This window comes from Pan paniscus, chromosome 3 (genome assembly GCF_029289425.2).
Source record: "Pan paniscus chromosome 3, NHGRI_mPanPan1-v2.0_pri, whole genome shotgun sequence".
In the NCBI taxonomy this organism is placed as follows: domain Eukaryota; kingdom Metazoa; phylum Chordata; class Mammalia; order Primates; family Hominidae; genus Pan; species Pan paniscus.
In genome coordinates this window covers 59,846,802-59,862,020 of record NC_073252.2, presented here as the reverse complement: position 1 = coordinate 59,862,020, position 15,219 = coordinate 59,846,802, and the positions used below count along the sequence as shown (strand labels likewise).

The window sequence follows — 15,219 nt, the reverse complement described above, 5'->3', positions numbered from 1 at the left end:
AATTTGTATTTATTCTCTTAGAAAGTCTCTCACAAACTTCTTAAAATTAAAAATTGCTCCTTAGTATTGAGATATATGCAAACCTGATAAAGTTCAGATCATTTATCAGGATTTCCAATTCACAGCAGAGAAGGAGGATTGCCTAAAAGGTATGCATGTGTTGAATTTTTGCAAACTGTATAGGCCAAAAGACGTGAAATAAAATATTTCTGCTCTCTTATTGATGTAATGGTGAGGAAGTCCACTGCGAAGGCTTCCCATAGTGGGCATTTCCCTAATACTAATGTCTAATCCTTTAATGATAATGGCGACTTTGTATTTAGTAAGTTGCTTAACCTCTTCCAGTAGATAATTCTCATCCCTGTAACACCCAGTCTGAGAATATTATGGTTGAAAGGGGAATTACAGAGAGTTCATTTAATAAATTCCAATGACTACACAAAAAATCCCCTCTGCTATAATTCAGCCTCTGGTCATCTATCCACTCCTTGAATATCTGCATAGACGGTGTTTTTGTTCTTTAAAAAGTTTTTTCTTATAATTTAATACCTTGATAAATTAGTTTTTACTTCTTCTGTCTGAATACTCCAAATAAACCTAAGACTTTTTCATATGGCATGTCTGACCTCTTTCCTATGAAGCCACTCACAACTTTTCTTTCCAGTAAAACATCCTGGTTGCTGTTCCTTCAATTGCCCTTGCTTTTAAGGACAATCATGTGCTGAAGAATTTGCAGAGGGGATTTTTGTAGCTGTAACTTTTACATTGTTAGTCTTTTCTATATTTTGCCAATTGAATTAAGATTCACACAAGAAAGCAACCCCAGCTTCTACTGCATAAATTAAGCCAAGATTACAGCTTGTTAGACAATACTTGGAGGTTGTGTGGAGGTCACATAACCATATGGCCAACTAGAAAGAATAATTACTCCTACCTGATACTGCTTGGTTTCAGAATTCTCCTACTTACATTCAGATTTAATTAACATATTAGTCCCCTATCTTATTCCAATTACTACTTAACTGGCTTTCATATACCTTTAGATTAGCCAGGGAACCTAAGTATCTGAGGACCCCTGAAAATGGGTGGCAGCAAGAAGTCTGATCTACTCAAAGCTCCACTTAAAGGATATCCTGAGCCAATGCCTCTGATGCTGCTGAAACCACCATTAATGATGTTAGACACATGATTAGTGCTTTTATACATTTCATTTCATTTTATTCTCAATTCCAGAGACAACTCCCTTTACAGATGAAAATTGAAACTCAGAAAGCCTGATTTGTCCACTTACAACTAATAAAGAGGAAGATTTAAATATCTAAACACAGTCTCATCAGTGAAATCTACAGTTCTTCCTAACTCATTTAGCTTGGAGCTATCCATCCTTGACTTCATTATTCCTACTGCCTTGTGGTGGCTAGAACTTTAGTAACAGGATAGTCTCAGATTTAGGCAACAACCTCCTGGCTTCATCAGAACTATCTATGAGCCAACACAAATGGGAGCCAAAGATCAAGAAAGCAAAAAGTGCTCACTAGAATCCAGTTCTATACAGGAAAGACGTACCAACATAAGAAATGTATAGCTTCTTTTTGTTGGATTTTCCTATCAAAGTACTTTTCTGAAGAAAATAATACAAACCTTCCACAAATCCAGAGTTGACAGCTTCACCTTGAAAATGAACCACAAAGGTCATTACAAATGTAACTAATAACTAGAGAATGTTCAATGAAAACTGTTTATTCTCTTCCTAAATTACTCAAATTCACTTTTAAAATAATCTGTAAGGGGAGATTGTCCTAAAAAACTAGAAATTTTTATTTTCTTAAGAAGATAAACACATGGCTAAGAGAGGAATATTCCTTCAATTCAGCTAACAGTTATTTACTATCTGCAATGTGCACGACACAACATTTAATATTATTGATTCAACATATTAAACTAAATATTTAAAATACCTTTAGTTATACACCAAGGCATGGAAACTGAGTCTCATGATTTGCCTACATGTTTGCACATGGATAAGGATCAGGCTTAATTTCTGAAAACTGTAACTATTTTTTTATGTAACTGAAAAAGAATGCCTTTCATACAAAATTCTGGGATAAATATTTTCATACTAAGTCATATTTTTATCCATTGGTGCAAAATTATATTATGAACAATAGCAACAGACAGTATTGGCAGTTGTGCAGTGAACGCCATTATAACAACTTTCAATTTTTTATACAAATTAGCCTTTCTTTTTCTAGATTGGAGTTCTCTGATCTTCTTATTCCTCTCAAAACACAATTCTTTCTTGTTTTTCCAAGTATATTAGGAACTAGTCAAATGCATATTCTTTGAACAACAAATATTTATTAATTACCTATTATAGGGCAATCATTATGCTAGGTATCTAACACCTAAGAATTTAAAATGCACCATCCTTGCCCTAATGGATCTTAGAAGCCAATGAAGAAGAAAACGTTTCAGTAAAATAATTTTCCCCAATATTTTATTTAAAAAAATGTAAACCTTCAAATGAGTAAGAATAATACACTGAGCAGTTCGTTTCATTTTCTAGATTGTTAGTATTCTGCCACTATTTAAATCCTTCTCTTTCCATTGAGAAATGAATTTTGTGGGTCATTAGAATTTAAGAGATATAAATTAGAAGAGAATGAAAGACACGTAAAAAACTAGTTTAGAACATAAATTTAAAAAATTGAAAATTTCAGTATGTTCCTCATGTAAACAATGTAAAAAATATTTTATTAAATCCTTGTCTCAGTTGTGTGTGTGTGTGTGTAGACTGAGTTATGATATATAATGCATTTTTTACTGTGGCTTTTATTTTAAAATTTTTGAAAGCCACATTAAGGATCATTATAGCATTACTGTGGAAGATAGCTTGAAGACAAAAATACTGGGGACAGGGACTCTATATAAGAGGCTACTGTAACACTCTAGTAAAGAATGAGAAACTAAACTAAGGAAAAGACAAAAAAGATGGAAGATATTTATTCCAGAGCATTATAAGAAGGAAAAAGTTAATGACCATTTGATGTGGAAGAGAAAGCACAAGAAAAAAATAGGGTGAGTCTTAGATTGATTGCTTGGATAACTGAGTGATTGATGGTCATCAGCTGAAAGATTAAATAAAAGTGAGGAGCATATTAAGAGGGAAAAATAGTAAGCTAGGTTTTGAATAGGTTGGGTTTGATGCTTATTCAGTTGGATACAAGATTCTGGGTAATTAGAGAAGAGTTTTAGCTGAAGGCATAGCTTAAGGAGTCAGAAGTAGATTACTTTATAAGAGAAAGTGAAGACTAAGAAGATAAATTGTCAAGTATAATAAATCAGAGAAAAAGAATCAGAAAATAAGACTTATGGTTTCTATTAAAAGAAAAAGAACATGAAAAATTGGCTTACAGAAGCCAAGGAAGACAAAAATAGATTTCCAGATGGGCATAGTCACAGTTAAATGTCAAAAGAATTGAAGTAACACAAGGACAGAAAATCATTTATGGTTTTCACAATTCAGTGGCAATTGCCAACCTCCATTAGAGCTATTTCAGATAAAAGAAATTGAAGTAGAATAAATTGAACGACAGGTTTTAGGTAAGGAAATGGATAATACACACACACACACACACACACACACACACACACACACACACACACACCTGTCATCCCCATCCCTGGGGAAATGTACTGTGAGCCCCAAATTGGTCAAAATAGAAACCAATGTACAATAACATAACAGGTTTAATATATTAAGTTTCTGATTCAGGCAGTTTTCTTTAAATCATTGACATAAGATTAAACGTTGAGTTATAGGTGAAGGAAGTAGTTTAATGTTTCTCTGGCTTTGTGCTGATTTTTCTAACCTTCTGTTAACAGTGACAGTATAAGGCACCAGTTATAAATGTGGGTTTTAGAACCAAATTGCTGGTGCTCAATTCAATATCTGCCAGAGACTAGCTGTAATACCCAGACTGATTACTAATATTCTCTGCTTCTCAGTCTCAAAATGGGATGGTGTTGATCATAGTACTTTCCTCTTAAGGTGGTTGTTTGGGAGATTTAATTATATTATATATATAAAGCATTTAAATTTGTGCTTCAGCACTGAAAGTCCTCAAAAAAACTTACCTGCTATTATTTTTCTGAGTTGCCTTGAGAACTGATTTCTAGAAAAAATAAAAAGAAGAAAAGGGACTTTGATGCACTACTACTACAATCTGGACTATATAACCTCTTTTGAAGTAGAAATTGAACTCAATAACAGAATATTCTTAAAAGCTCTCGAATGAGTTAAAGCTCAAATTTTATGACTCTTGAAAAAGGCATATACAATATGCATGCATATTTAAGGTAATTCTTGAATGTTTTGTGGGCCCTAGTTTCTGGTCCCGCACTTAATATGATACCCTTTCTGCTGTAAGTGAATTTTTAGTTGAGAAATGAGTATAGTGTTCCATAAGGTAAACAAGATGCTGTGGTGCTCCAAAAACACAATTCACTCATCTACGAAGCTCTAATCCTGATAATAAAATGAAGAAGTTGAAAGAAGAATCATGCAAAAGATTTTAATCCCATCTTTAACAATTTTTAGATTTTTTATTTTCTTAAGATTCCAGCACTATCAAATATGCTTTGCAATAGGTTATAATCAATACCAGTAAAATGCTTAGAGGTATTTTAAATTGTGGGAAGTAAAGGAAAAAATTGTGAGAGTAGACAATGGAGCAACAACATGTAAAGTGATAAACTTCAAATATACAAGACACAAAATTTGGAGAAAAAAACCACAAAAGATTTTGGTATTTGGTAGTTTCTAGGAAACTAAACATTGGTTATTCCCCAATTTCAACATATTGTGATAGTTGATGAGTAATAACTGATCCTAGGGGAGAGGCCTTTAAGCCACAGATTTCTCCATTGCATTATACCTTTGAGTATATAAAACAGCTACAATATTCCAGGGCCAGTCACTTGCCATTTCTCATAACAGCGTCAGAGAGAAAGAACTGACTGAAACGTTTGAGGTAAGAAAGGTCTTAAATATCATTGTAAACTAAGATTGTATATCTATTTTGTAAATATAGATATATAGCATCTCTCCATATATTTTTCTTTAAATCATAAAAATTTTAATTATTGAGACTAAATTGTAATGGTTGCTTGAATTTGTAGACTTAGTAATTAGAAAATCATTTTTAGTATTCTGTTTGCAAAACTTTTTTTAAAATCACCACCCTGCTGTAGTAAATATTTATTTTAGAGTGACCATAAATGAATCTTTCTAGGAGTGGAGCACTGGTGGGGGAGAGTGCGGACAGAGTCAAACAACAGAGCCTCAGGTTTATTTTTAAATTTGTGGCCATCAGGTCAGCAAACAGAGGGAATACGCCCCGCCAGAGATTCTCTAAAGTCTGAGCAAGTGCCAATTTCTTTGGCCTCCTCTTTTATCTTTAAAATATATGCAGTACTTACATTCCATTCCATAACATTTTATGTTGATTTTAATATAAAAGTCATTTGTCTTTCCCATAAACTCTTGAATAAAATTAATTATCTAGGAAGATGCATCTGATTTATCTGGAGAATCATTTATTCTACAGCACACAGCAATAAACTGCTATGGGTATCATGACTTGATAAGTATAAAAATAAAAGGAGATAGCTGGTAATTATGCTGTGTCCTGACTCTAAGATATGATCTGGAAGAGTCTGTAATGTGGATTATTTACTTATTTGCTTAATGTAGTTTTGAATAATTCTTGAAACCAGTTGAAAGAAATTATATTGTAAAGGCCCTGCTTGAATTCTATTCTCTCCAAAACTATTTTCTCAACCTGCCTCTTTCTTCTAAATACTCACAATATTTTGCAATTTCTACATATGGTATATATCACGCTTTTTTTTCACATTACAGAAATATCTGTATCCATCTTCCATGTGGAAGTCTCAAATGGAAGAAATTATGCTTTATCATTGTATCCCTGAAAGCACCCAGCATTGTTGCTTTGCACATAGAAAGTGGACTATGTATATGTATGTGTGTGTCTGTGAGGAATATGTGTGAGTGTGTGCATGTGTGTGTTTTTATAATTTTTACTCTTGATTTCCTACATTAACAATCTGCCTGTAGAAGTCTCAACTTGACCGGAATTTTACATTCCTGTCTTCTCAAAATTATTAGATTATCTGGTACTTTTTTGAATTTGAATTCAAATTTTGATTAGTATCAGAAAATAAAGGCAGAGATCAAAACTTTGCTACATTTTTTACACTGCGTTCTTTTGTCTCATAGATATATAGGAAACATCAAAAGGTGATAAAATTTCCCTAGAATCTCCACTATCTCAAAGGTAGTTCAAAATGATAATGATATTAAAAATTGACATTTTCCTCAATGTAAAATATTAAATTAAATAGTCTTTAAAAAGCTTTGTAATGTATTTACTTATAACAATGTAACAGTGAGCTTAAAAGATCCATAAATCAGGGACTTTCCAAACTGATATTACAGGCAAACTTCAGAGATACTGCAGGTTCAGTTCTTGACCACCACCATAGAATGAGTATCAAAGTTAGGCAGGTCAAATGAATTTCTTGGATTCCCAGTGTACATAAAAGTTATGATTACACTACAGCATTGTATGTTAAGTGTAATAGCAGTATGTCTAGAAAAACAACATACATATCTTAATTAAAACATACTTTATTGCTCAAAAATGCTAACAATTATCTCAGTCTTCACTGAGTCATAATCTTTTTGCTGGTGGAGGGTCTTGCCTTGATGTTGATGGCTGCTGAATGATCAGGGTGTTGGTTCCTGAAGGCTAAGCTGGCTGTGGCAATTTCTTAAAATAAGTCAACAATGAAGTTTGACACACGGATTGACTCTTCCTTTCACAAAAGATTTCTCTGTAGCATGCGATGTTGTAGCATTTTGGAGCATGTGAAGCATTTTGCCCACAGTATTTCTTTCAAAATGGGACCCAACCCTTGCAAACCCTGCCACTGCTTTATCAATTAAGTTTATGTAGTATTTTAAATCATTTACTGTCATTTGAAAAATATTCACAGCATCTTCACCAGGAGTACATTCCATCTCAAGAAACCACTTTCTTTGCTCATCCATAAGAAGCCATTTTTCATTCATTCAAGTTTTACCGTTAGATTGAAGCAATTAAGTCACATGTTCAAGCTTCACTTCTAATTCTAGTTCTCTTGTTATTTCCACCACATCTGCAAGTTACTTCCTCCACTGAAGTCTTGAATCCCTCAAAGTCATCCACAAGAGTTGGAATCAACTTCTCCCAAACTCCTGTAATGTTGATATTTTGGCCTCCTCCTATGAATCACAAATGGTCTTAATGGCATCTGGAGTGGTGAATATTTTACAGAAGGTTTTTAATTTACTTTGCCCAGGTCCATCAAATAAATCACTATCTGTGCCAGCTATAGCCTTACAAAATGTATTTATTTAATAATGAAACCTGAAAGTCAAATTTACTCTTTGATCCATAGGCTGCAGAATGGATGTTGTGTTAGCAGGCATGAAAACAACATTCATCTCTTTGTACATCTGCTTCAGAGTTCTTGGGGGCTCAGGTACATTTTCAATGAATGGCAATATTTTGAAAAAAACATTTTTTCCTAAGAAGTGAGCTGAAAATATTAGTAAACCATGCTGTGTTAGATGTACTGCCATCCAGGCTTTGTTGTTCCATCCACAGAGCACAGGAAGAGTAGATTTAGTATAATTCTTAAGGGCACTACCATTTTCGAAATGATAAATGAGCATTGGCTTCAATTTAGGAAACCAGCTCTATCCCTTTAAAAGAGTCAGCCTGTCCTTTGAAGCTTTGAAGCCAGGCATTGTTTTCTTCTCTTTAGCTATGAAAGTTCTAGATGGCATCTTTCTCCAAAATAAGACTGTTTCATCCACAATAAAAATCTATTATTTATTGTAGTGTTCTTAGGTAGATTTTCTGGATAACGCTGCAGCCTCTATATCAACACTTACTGCTTTATCTTGCACTTTTATGTTATAGCCAATCTCTGCTAGCTTCCAGCTTTTCATCTGCAGTTTCTTCACATCTCTCAATCTTTGTATAATTAAAGAGCATAGGGGCCTTCTTCTAGATTAGGCTTCTGCTTAATAAAATGTGCTGGCTGGTTTGATCTATCCAGACAACTAAAAACTTTCTCCATATTGGGGATAAGACTCTTTCGCTTTCTTGTCATTCCTGTGTTCATTGTAGTAGCACTTTTAATTTCCTTCAAAACTTTTCCTTCGCATTCACAACTTGACTAACTAGTTGTTGCAAGATCCTAGCTTTCAGCTTATCTTGGCTTTTGACATTCCTTCTTCACTAAATCGTTTTTACCTTTTGATGCAAAGTAGGAGACATGCGACTCTTCCTTTCACTAGAACACTTAGAGGGCATTGTAGGGTTATTAACTGGCCCAGATTTAATATTCTCATGTCTCAGGAAATAGAAAAGCCTGAGGAGAGGAAGAGATAACTGGGGGCATGGCCAGAGAGTGGAGCAATCGAAACATTCACAAGATTTATCAAATAAGTTTGCCACTTATTTTTCCCATAACACCCCCAAATAATTAGATCAAAGTAACACCACCAAAGACCACTGATCACAGGTCACCATAAAAGATATAATAAAATCTTATTACATCTTTATAATGTCTTATAGATATCAAAATATCTTATAATACTGAAAACTTTAAAATATTGCTAGGATTACCAAAATATGACACAGAGACACGCAGTGAGCATGTGCTGTTGGAAAAATGGTGCTGATAGACTTGCTCGATGCCGGATTGCCACAAATTGCCACTCAATTAGTAAAAAAACAAGATATGTATGAAGTGCAATAAAATGAGGTGTGCCTGTATATACACAACACCTAGAATAACATCTCATACTTAGTCAGTTATCAAGAAAACCTTTATAAACTAATAAATTAACAAATATGAGGCAAATTTCAAGTAAAGGCCCCTAGCCAATCTCCATTTTCAACTTGATTGCCTTTCCCAGAACCCCCCACATATTCTTTAGCACATACTGCATTCACACCATGACAAAGAAGAGGATTAATGCCTAATGATACCATCCAATATGGAAGATTTCCCATTATTATTTGAAATCAAGTAATATGCACATGTTTATTGTATTAATGACAAATATTTATAAATGCAAATGTTCTGTTTCATTGTGTACTCCATTATAAAATTATTGAATAAATCTTTAATTTAGCCCAGTTTTCTCAAATATAATATTAACAATATTGTAACTGATACATTTTAACAGTGTGTGTAATATGATAAGGAATCTACAGTGAAAATTAAAATACAATAAAATGCTTTGGACAAGTCCTTTATCATTTATTAAATAATAAAACTTGAAAGTCAAAATTACTCTATGATCCATGGACTGCAGGATGGATTTTGTGTTAGCAGGCAAGAAAAGAGATCCTTCTTCACATTGCGAATTTTTTGGGGTTGCCTGGAACCAGTGCAAATAAATCTGTCACCTACATTACTTTCATGGACATTAGTATATGGAATGTCGAACTCTCTGAGATCACTGAATAACTGCTTACTTCCAAACTGACATTCTCTGTATAAACCAATGCATTATTTCTTCCAGAAACTTTTCTGTGACTATCAAGTATGTAGAAGTGTTATTCTTTTATTTTTTATTTTAAGTTCAGGGATACATGTGTAGGTTTGTTACATGGGAATTAGTATTCTTAAATAATATGTTAATGTTTATTTTTAAAGCAATTGGTGTAATATAGTTATGAAATTACAAAGCTCCTTTGCTTTGACCTTTAAAAAGTTCTTTATTAACAAATAGATTGATTCCCTAAGATTGTAAGTGACTTGCTCAAACTCAAAGAGCTATTTGTCAAGTAATTCGTACTTTAACTGGATCTTTTGAATTCATGGTCTTTTAGCTGACTTCTAAGATATTTATGAATAAAATGAAAGTTCTTCTTATTTTTTATTTACTCCATTTTGCAGATGAAGAAAGTTCTCCTTCTGATCACAGCCATCTTGGCAGTGGCTGCTGGTTTCCCAGTAAGTATCCACGTATACATTCCAAAATATTTACGTATGGCCATGTATGGCATATTTATGTCAACCAGGAACCACATACTCAAGGGTGGTCCCAAAAGATTATAACAGAGCTACCAAGTGCAGTGGCTTATGCCTGTATTCCCTGTAATTTGGGAGGTCAAGGCAGGAGAATCACTTGAGCCCACAAGTTCAAGACCAGCCTGGGCAATATAGCAATCCCCTCTCTACAAAAAAAAAAAAAAATTATAATGAACCTAATGACATTGTGGCCATCATTATGTCATAGGGCAATGCATTAGTCATGTGTTCATGTGTTTGAGATGATGCTGGTGTAAACAAACCTACCCTCTGCCAGTCATATAAGAATAGAGCACAAAAAATTATGCACAGTTCATAATAATAAACAACTATGTTACTGGTTTGTGTATTAATTATACTATGCTTTTATCATTATTTTAGAGTTAACTCCTTCTACTATTTTTTAAACATTAACTGTAAAACAGCCTCAGACAGGTCCTTCAGGAGGTATTCCACAAGAAACCATTATTGTCATAGGAGATGATAGTTCCACATGTCTAACTGCCCCTGAAGATCTTCCAGTAGGAAAAGATGGGGAGGTGGAAAGCAGTGACATTGATGACCCTGACCCTCTGGAAGCCTAAGCTAATGTATATGTTTATGTCTCAGTTTTAAACAAAATAGTTTAAAAGTAAAAAAGAAAAAGCATATAGAATAAGGATAGAAAGAGTGAAAGTATTTTTGTACAGCTGTAAAATGTGTTTGTTTTAAGCTAAGTGTTATTACAAAAGAGTTAAAGTAAAATAGTTATAGTAAGCTAAGGTTAATTTATTATCAAGGGAAGAAAAAGATGTTTTTATAAGGTTAGTGTAGTGTAAGTGTACAGTGTTTACAAAGTCCACAGGAGTAAACAGTAATGTCCTAGGCCTTCATATGCAATAACTCACTAACTCACACAGAGCAACTTCCAGTCCTGAAAGCTTTATTTATGGTACATAACCTATACAAGTGTATAGGTATAAAGGGTACCATTTTCCATCCTTTATACTGTATTTTTTACTGTACCTTTTCTATGTTTAGCTATGTCTTAGATATGTTTAGATATACAAATATTTACCACTGTGTTGCAACTGCTTACAGTATTCAGGATAGTAATGTGCCATACAGTTTTGTAGTCTAGGAGTAAGACACTACACTGTCTAGCTTAGTTATGTAGTAGGCTATACCACCTAGGTTTGTGTAAGGACACTCTATGATGTTCACATGATGAAATCGCTGAACTACCCATTTCTCATAACTTATCTCTGCTGTTAGGCAATGCATGACTCTATATTTTGTCTTGATTCATGAATCTTAAGGGTTTTTTTCTCCTTCACAGGCTGTATTCTGTAAGAATACCTAACACACACGCTGTATTCTGTAAGAATACCTAACACCTGCCCTTTTATCATTACAGTCCAGAAAATACTATAAACCATATACTGTTCAGTGCATAATTCAGTTCCACATATCTTTGGTGTAGTGGTGAATTTGAGCCATTTAAGAATACATATTAAGACTTTTTGGGAAAATCATTTCTACATTTCCAGACAAATTATGGGTATTTTAAAAAAATGGTTATTATGAAACAATATTAGGTAATAGATTGTCATGCATATGTATATATTTATTTGTGTGTTTTCATGAGCATGAGTTTAATTAATTTCACTATTTGATCTTTAGGTCTCTCAAGACCAGGAACGAGAAAAAAGAAGTGTAAGTTACCTTTTCTCTTTTTTACATGTAAGTTTTACATGTGAAATATTCATAACTATAGTTAAAGATATTGATTTATCTAAACCTCCCAAACTGTGGAGAGATTCATAAAGAGCTTTTGGTATTAGCACTCAACAGAGGTTTAGACTTCAGGGATTTGAGCTCTGCTCATAGAGAGGAAATTATCTCCATATCTCATGTCACGGTAAAAATTGGATTGAAATCCGAATCACTCTGTGATGATTTGGGTTGCAATATTTTTTACTAGATTTATCTAGCCTAATAACTCAGACCTCCACTCTGCCATAGCTCTATGAAACTCATTTCAAAAAAAGGAAAAAATGAAACCTGAGCGTTAAGAGATGTGGGCCAGCTTTGATGATCCTCCCAGTGGCAAATTCACTCACGGATTATTTGGGTCTAAACAGTTAACTAAAATTGTTTAATAAAAAGAAAATAAAATTTGAAGAGGGAAAGCCTTGTTTAAAGATTTGTTTTTATTTATGGAAATCCTGTTATCTGGAAAGCATGATTTTATCGCAAAAACTACAAACAGAGTTAAGAATACAAAAATTAATAGAGATACAAACAGATAATTGAGAGCAAAGCAGGAAGAAGGAACTGAGATACTGAAAGAGAGAAGTTGTTTCCTACATGTGGTTTGGGTAAAGACCTTGCATGAAGGCAAAGGGAGAAATTTTATGGTACCGCAACACCACATTCATCTTGGCCTTGTAGGTAAAGAAGTGATTGCCACAAAAACTTGCCTTTAACTGGAAAGGTATAGGAACATGAGTATCTCTAGATAATTTTTAAATGATGCAAATTAATAAACTCCCTGTCCATAGTACACACAGAAAGGATAAAGGATTTTAGAGCTTCTAAAGCCTCTTCCTAAAAATAAAGGCCCATTATTTAAAAAGCAAAGCTGTTTTATTTCTCTTCTTACCCAAATGACTATAAATCATGCTGCTATAAAGACACATGCACACGTATGTTTATTGCGGCATTATTCACAATAACAAAGATTTGGAACCAACCCAAATGTCCAACAATGATAGACTGGATTAAGAAAATGTGGCACATATACACCATGGAATACTATGCAGCCATAAAAAATGATGAGTTCATGTCCTTTGTAGGGACATGGATGAAATTGGAAATCATCATTCTCAGTAAACTATCGCAAGAACAAAAAACCAAACACCGCATATTCTCACTCATAGGTGGGAATTGAACAATGAGATCACATGGACACAGGAAGGGGAATATCACACTCTGGGGACTGTGGTGGGGAGGGGGGAGGGGGGAGGGATAGCATTGGGAGATATACCTAATGCTAGATGACGAGTTAGTGGGTGCAGCGCACCAGCATGGCACATGTATACATATGTAACTAACCTGCACAATGTGCACATGTACCCTAAAACTTAAAGTATAATTAAAAAAAAAAAGTGAAATAAACCCTTTAACTTCTTTCTTTCAACAGATCAGTGACAGCGATGAATTAGCTTCAGGGTTTTTTGTGTTCCCTTACCCATATCCATTTCGCCCACTTCCACCAATTCCATTTCCAAGATTTCCATGGTTTAGACGTAATTTTCCTATTCCAATACCTGAATCTGCCCCTACAACTCCCCTTCCTAGCGAAAAGTAAACAAGAAGGAAAAGTCATGATAAACCTGGTAAGTACACATAGTTACAATCATAGTTTATTTTAAGTTTGCAGATTGGAATCCATAATTTCAAGGAAAAAAAATGTTAACTATGTCCCTAGTTGGCCCCTTTAAGTTTCTGTTTGTTTTAATGTTTTTCTCTGGTAGATACTGTCACGTGTGTCCACTCAGAAATACACATGTGCCCTTCCATGATCTAACCAGCACAGCACTTTAAATCCCTCCTTGGTTGTGATGTAACAGAAACAATTTCAATGTTATTAAAATATTGTTTACAAAGTATTTGTAACTCTTTATACTATTGTCAATAACTGCATTTTGGACTGAATCAGAGTAACCAAGGTGGAGATCACAGTAGATGAAGTTATGGGCCTAGAGTTTAAAGTAGACCAGCTTAGCCCTTAGAGAAACATGTAATTTTTCTAATACTAAAACTCCAAACCTAGCTTCCAAGTGTCACATTATAGTAAAATTTTAAAGGCTTCATGCTTCACCTATAACAGTGGCCCCTGTCATTTCATCACATCAAAAACAAAGTGGATGGTGTGTCAATTACTAGATAAATTGAGGAAATATAATCTATACTATAGACTATAGATCTAATCTACTATAATAATTTATAATTTAATATATATAATTTAATCTTATCTAAGATTAAATTAGAACCCAGAGGACTGTTCTAGGAAAAAAATATTTCAGCTACTACTTACCACTAAAGACCTTTGCTTTCTTTCTACATCTTGAGCAGATGGTTTCCCAGTCCTTGAACTAGATATATTTTTAAGCCAATAGTTGTCATTAAAATGCAGAAAATGTATATGTTTCCAAGAAAATGACCCATTGCAATTGATAACCATATGTCTGTTATTTATTTCAGGTCACCTGAAATTGAATGTGAGCCACTTCCTTGAAGAATCAAAATTCCTGTTAATAAAAGAAAAACAAATGTAATTGAAATAGCACACAGCATTCTCTAGTCAATATCTTTAGTGATCTTCTTTAATAAACATGAAAGCAAAGATTTTGGTTTCTTAATTTCCACAAATTCCATGATTAGTACTCAATTTGTTTTCAATCTTCAGCAATCCCCTGAAGAAGGAAGAGGTGGCAGGTGGTGATAAAAATAAACTGTCCTACAGCATGTGACAAAAGTCATCCAACAAGATTCTACTTGCACAATAAGCCTTTCAGTGGGTCAGAATGACTGCCTTTGTCTCCATAAGTTGATTATCAGGAAATTAGAAAAATTCTCTTTGAATAAAGATTATGTTTCTTCACCTTAAGTTTAAATTGTTCATAGCTGAGCCCCTTAACATCAATAATGGAAATTCTGCCACCATTCATCCATAACTGGCTACAAATCAAAGTCAGCCTAATGAGCCACTTGGCACTTGAGTAGGGAAATGGCTGACTCCCTTGGTCACTTTCAGGGATTACAGGTACCTCAAACATTTAAATATTTATTGGCATTAAAGTCAGTGATCCCAATTAAAATATGGGAAAGACAGCAAGAAAACCAAACAGTTATCAATATAATTTGGTAAATTAATTTTATAGGCATTGTTTCCTAACTTTACGGCTGATAGATTGGAGGCAACTGCATGACCCGGGAGAGGCAGTCATGGGAAAATAAGATAGAGGGGCAGAGAGAACAAAGGCAATCAGAGCC

At 34.0% G+C, this 15,219-nt stretch overlaps 1 protein-coding gene across 1 annotated transcript; it reads left to right on the top strand.

Moving 5' to 3' along the window:
- Positions 1-4,969: 4,969 nt before the first annotated feature.
- On the top strand, positions 4,970-14,569 carry FDCSP (follicular dendritic cell secreted protein). The gene is made up of 5 exons (XM_003809000.5): positions 4,970-5,033; positions 10,045-10,101; positions 11,842-11,874; positions 13,364-13,559; positions 14,428-14,569. Exons 2-4 carry the CDS (start codon positions 10,045-10,047, stop codon positions 13,529-13,531), a joined length of 258 nt encoding a protein of 85 aa, XP_003809048.1. The 5' UTR covers positions 4,970-5,033; the 3' UTR covers positions 13,532-13,559; positions 14,428-14,569.
- The last annotated feature ends 650 nt before the right edge of the window (positions 14,570-15,219 follow it).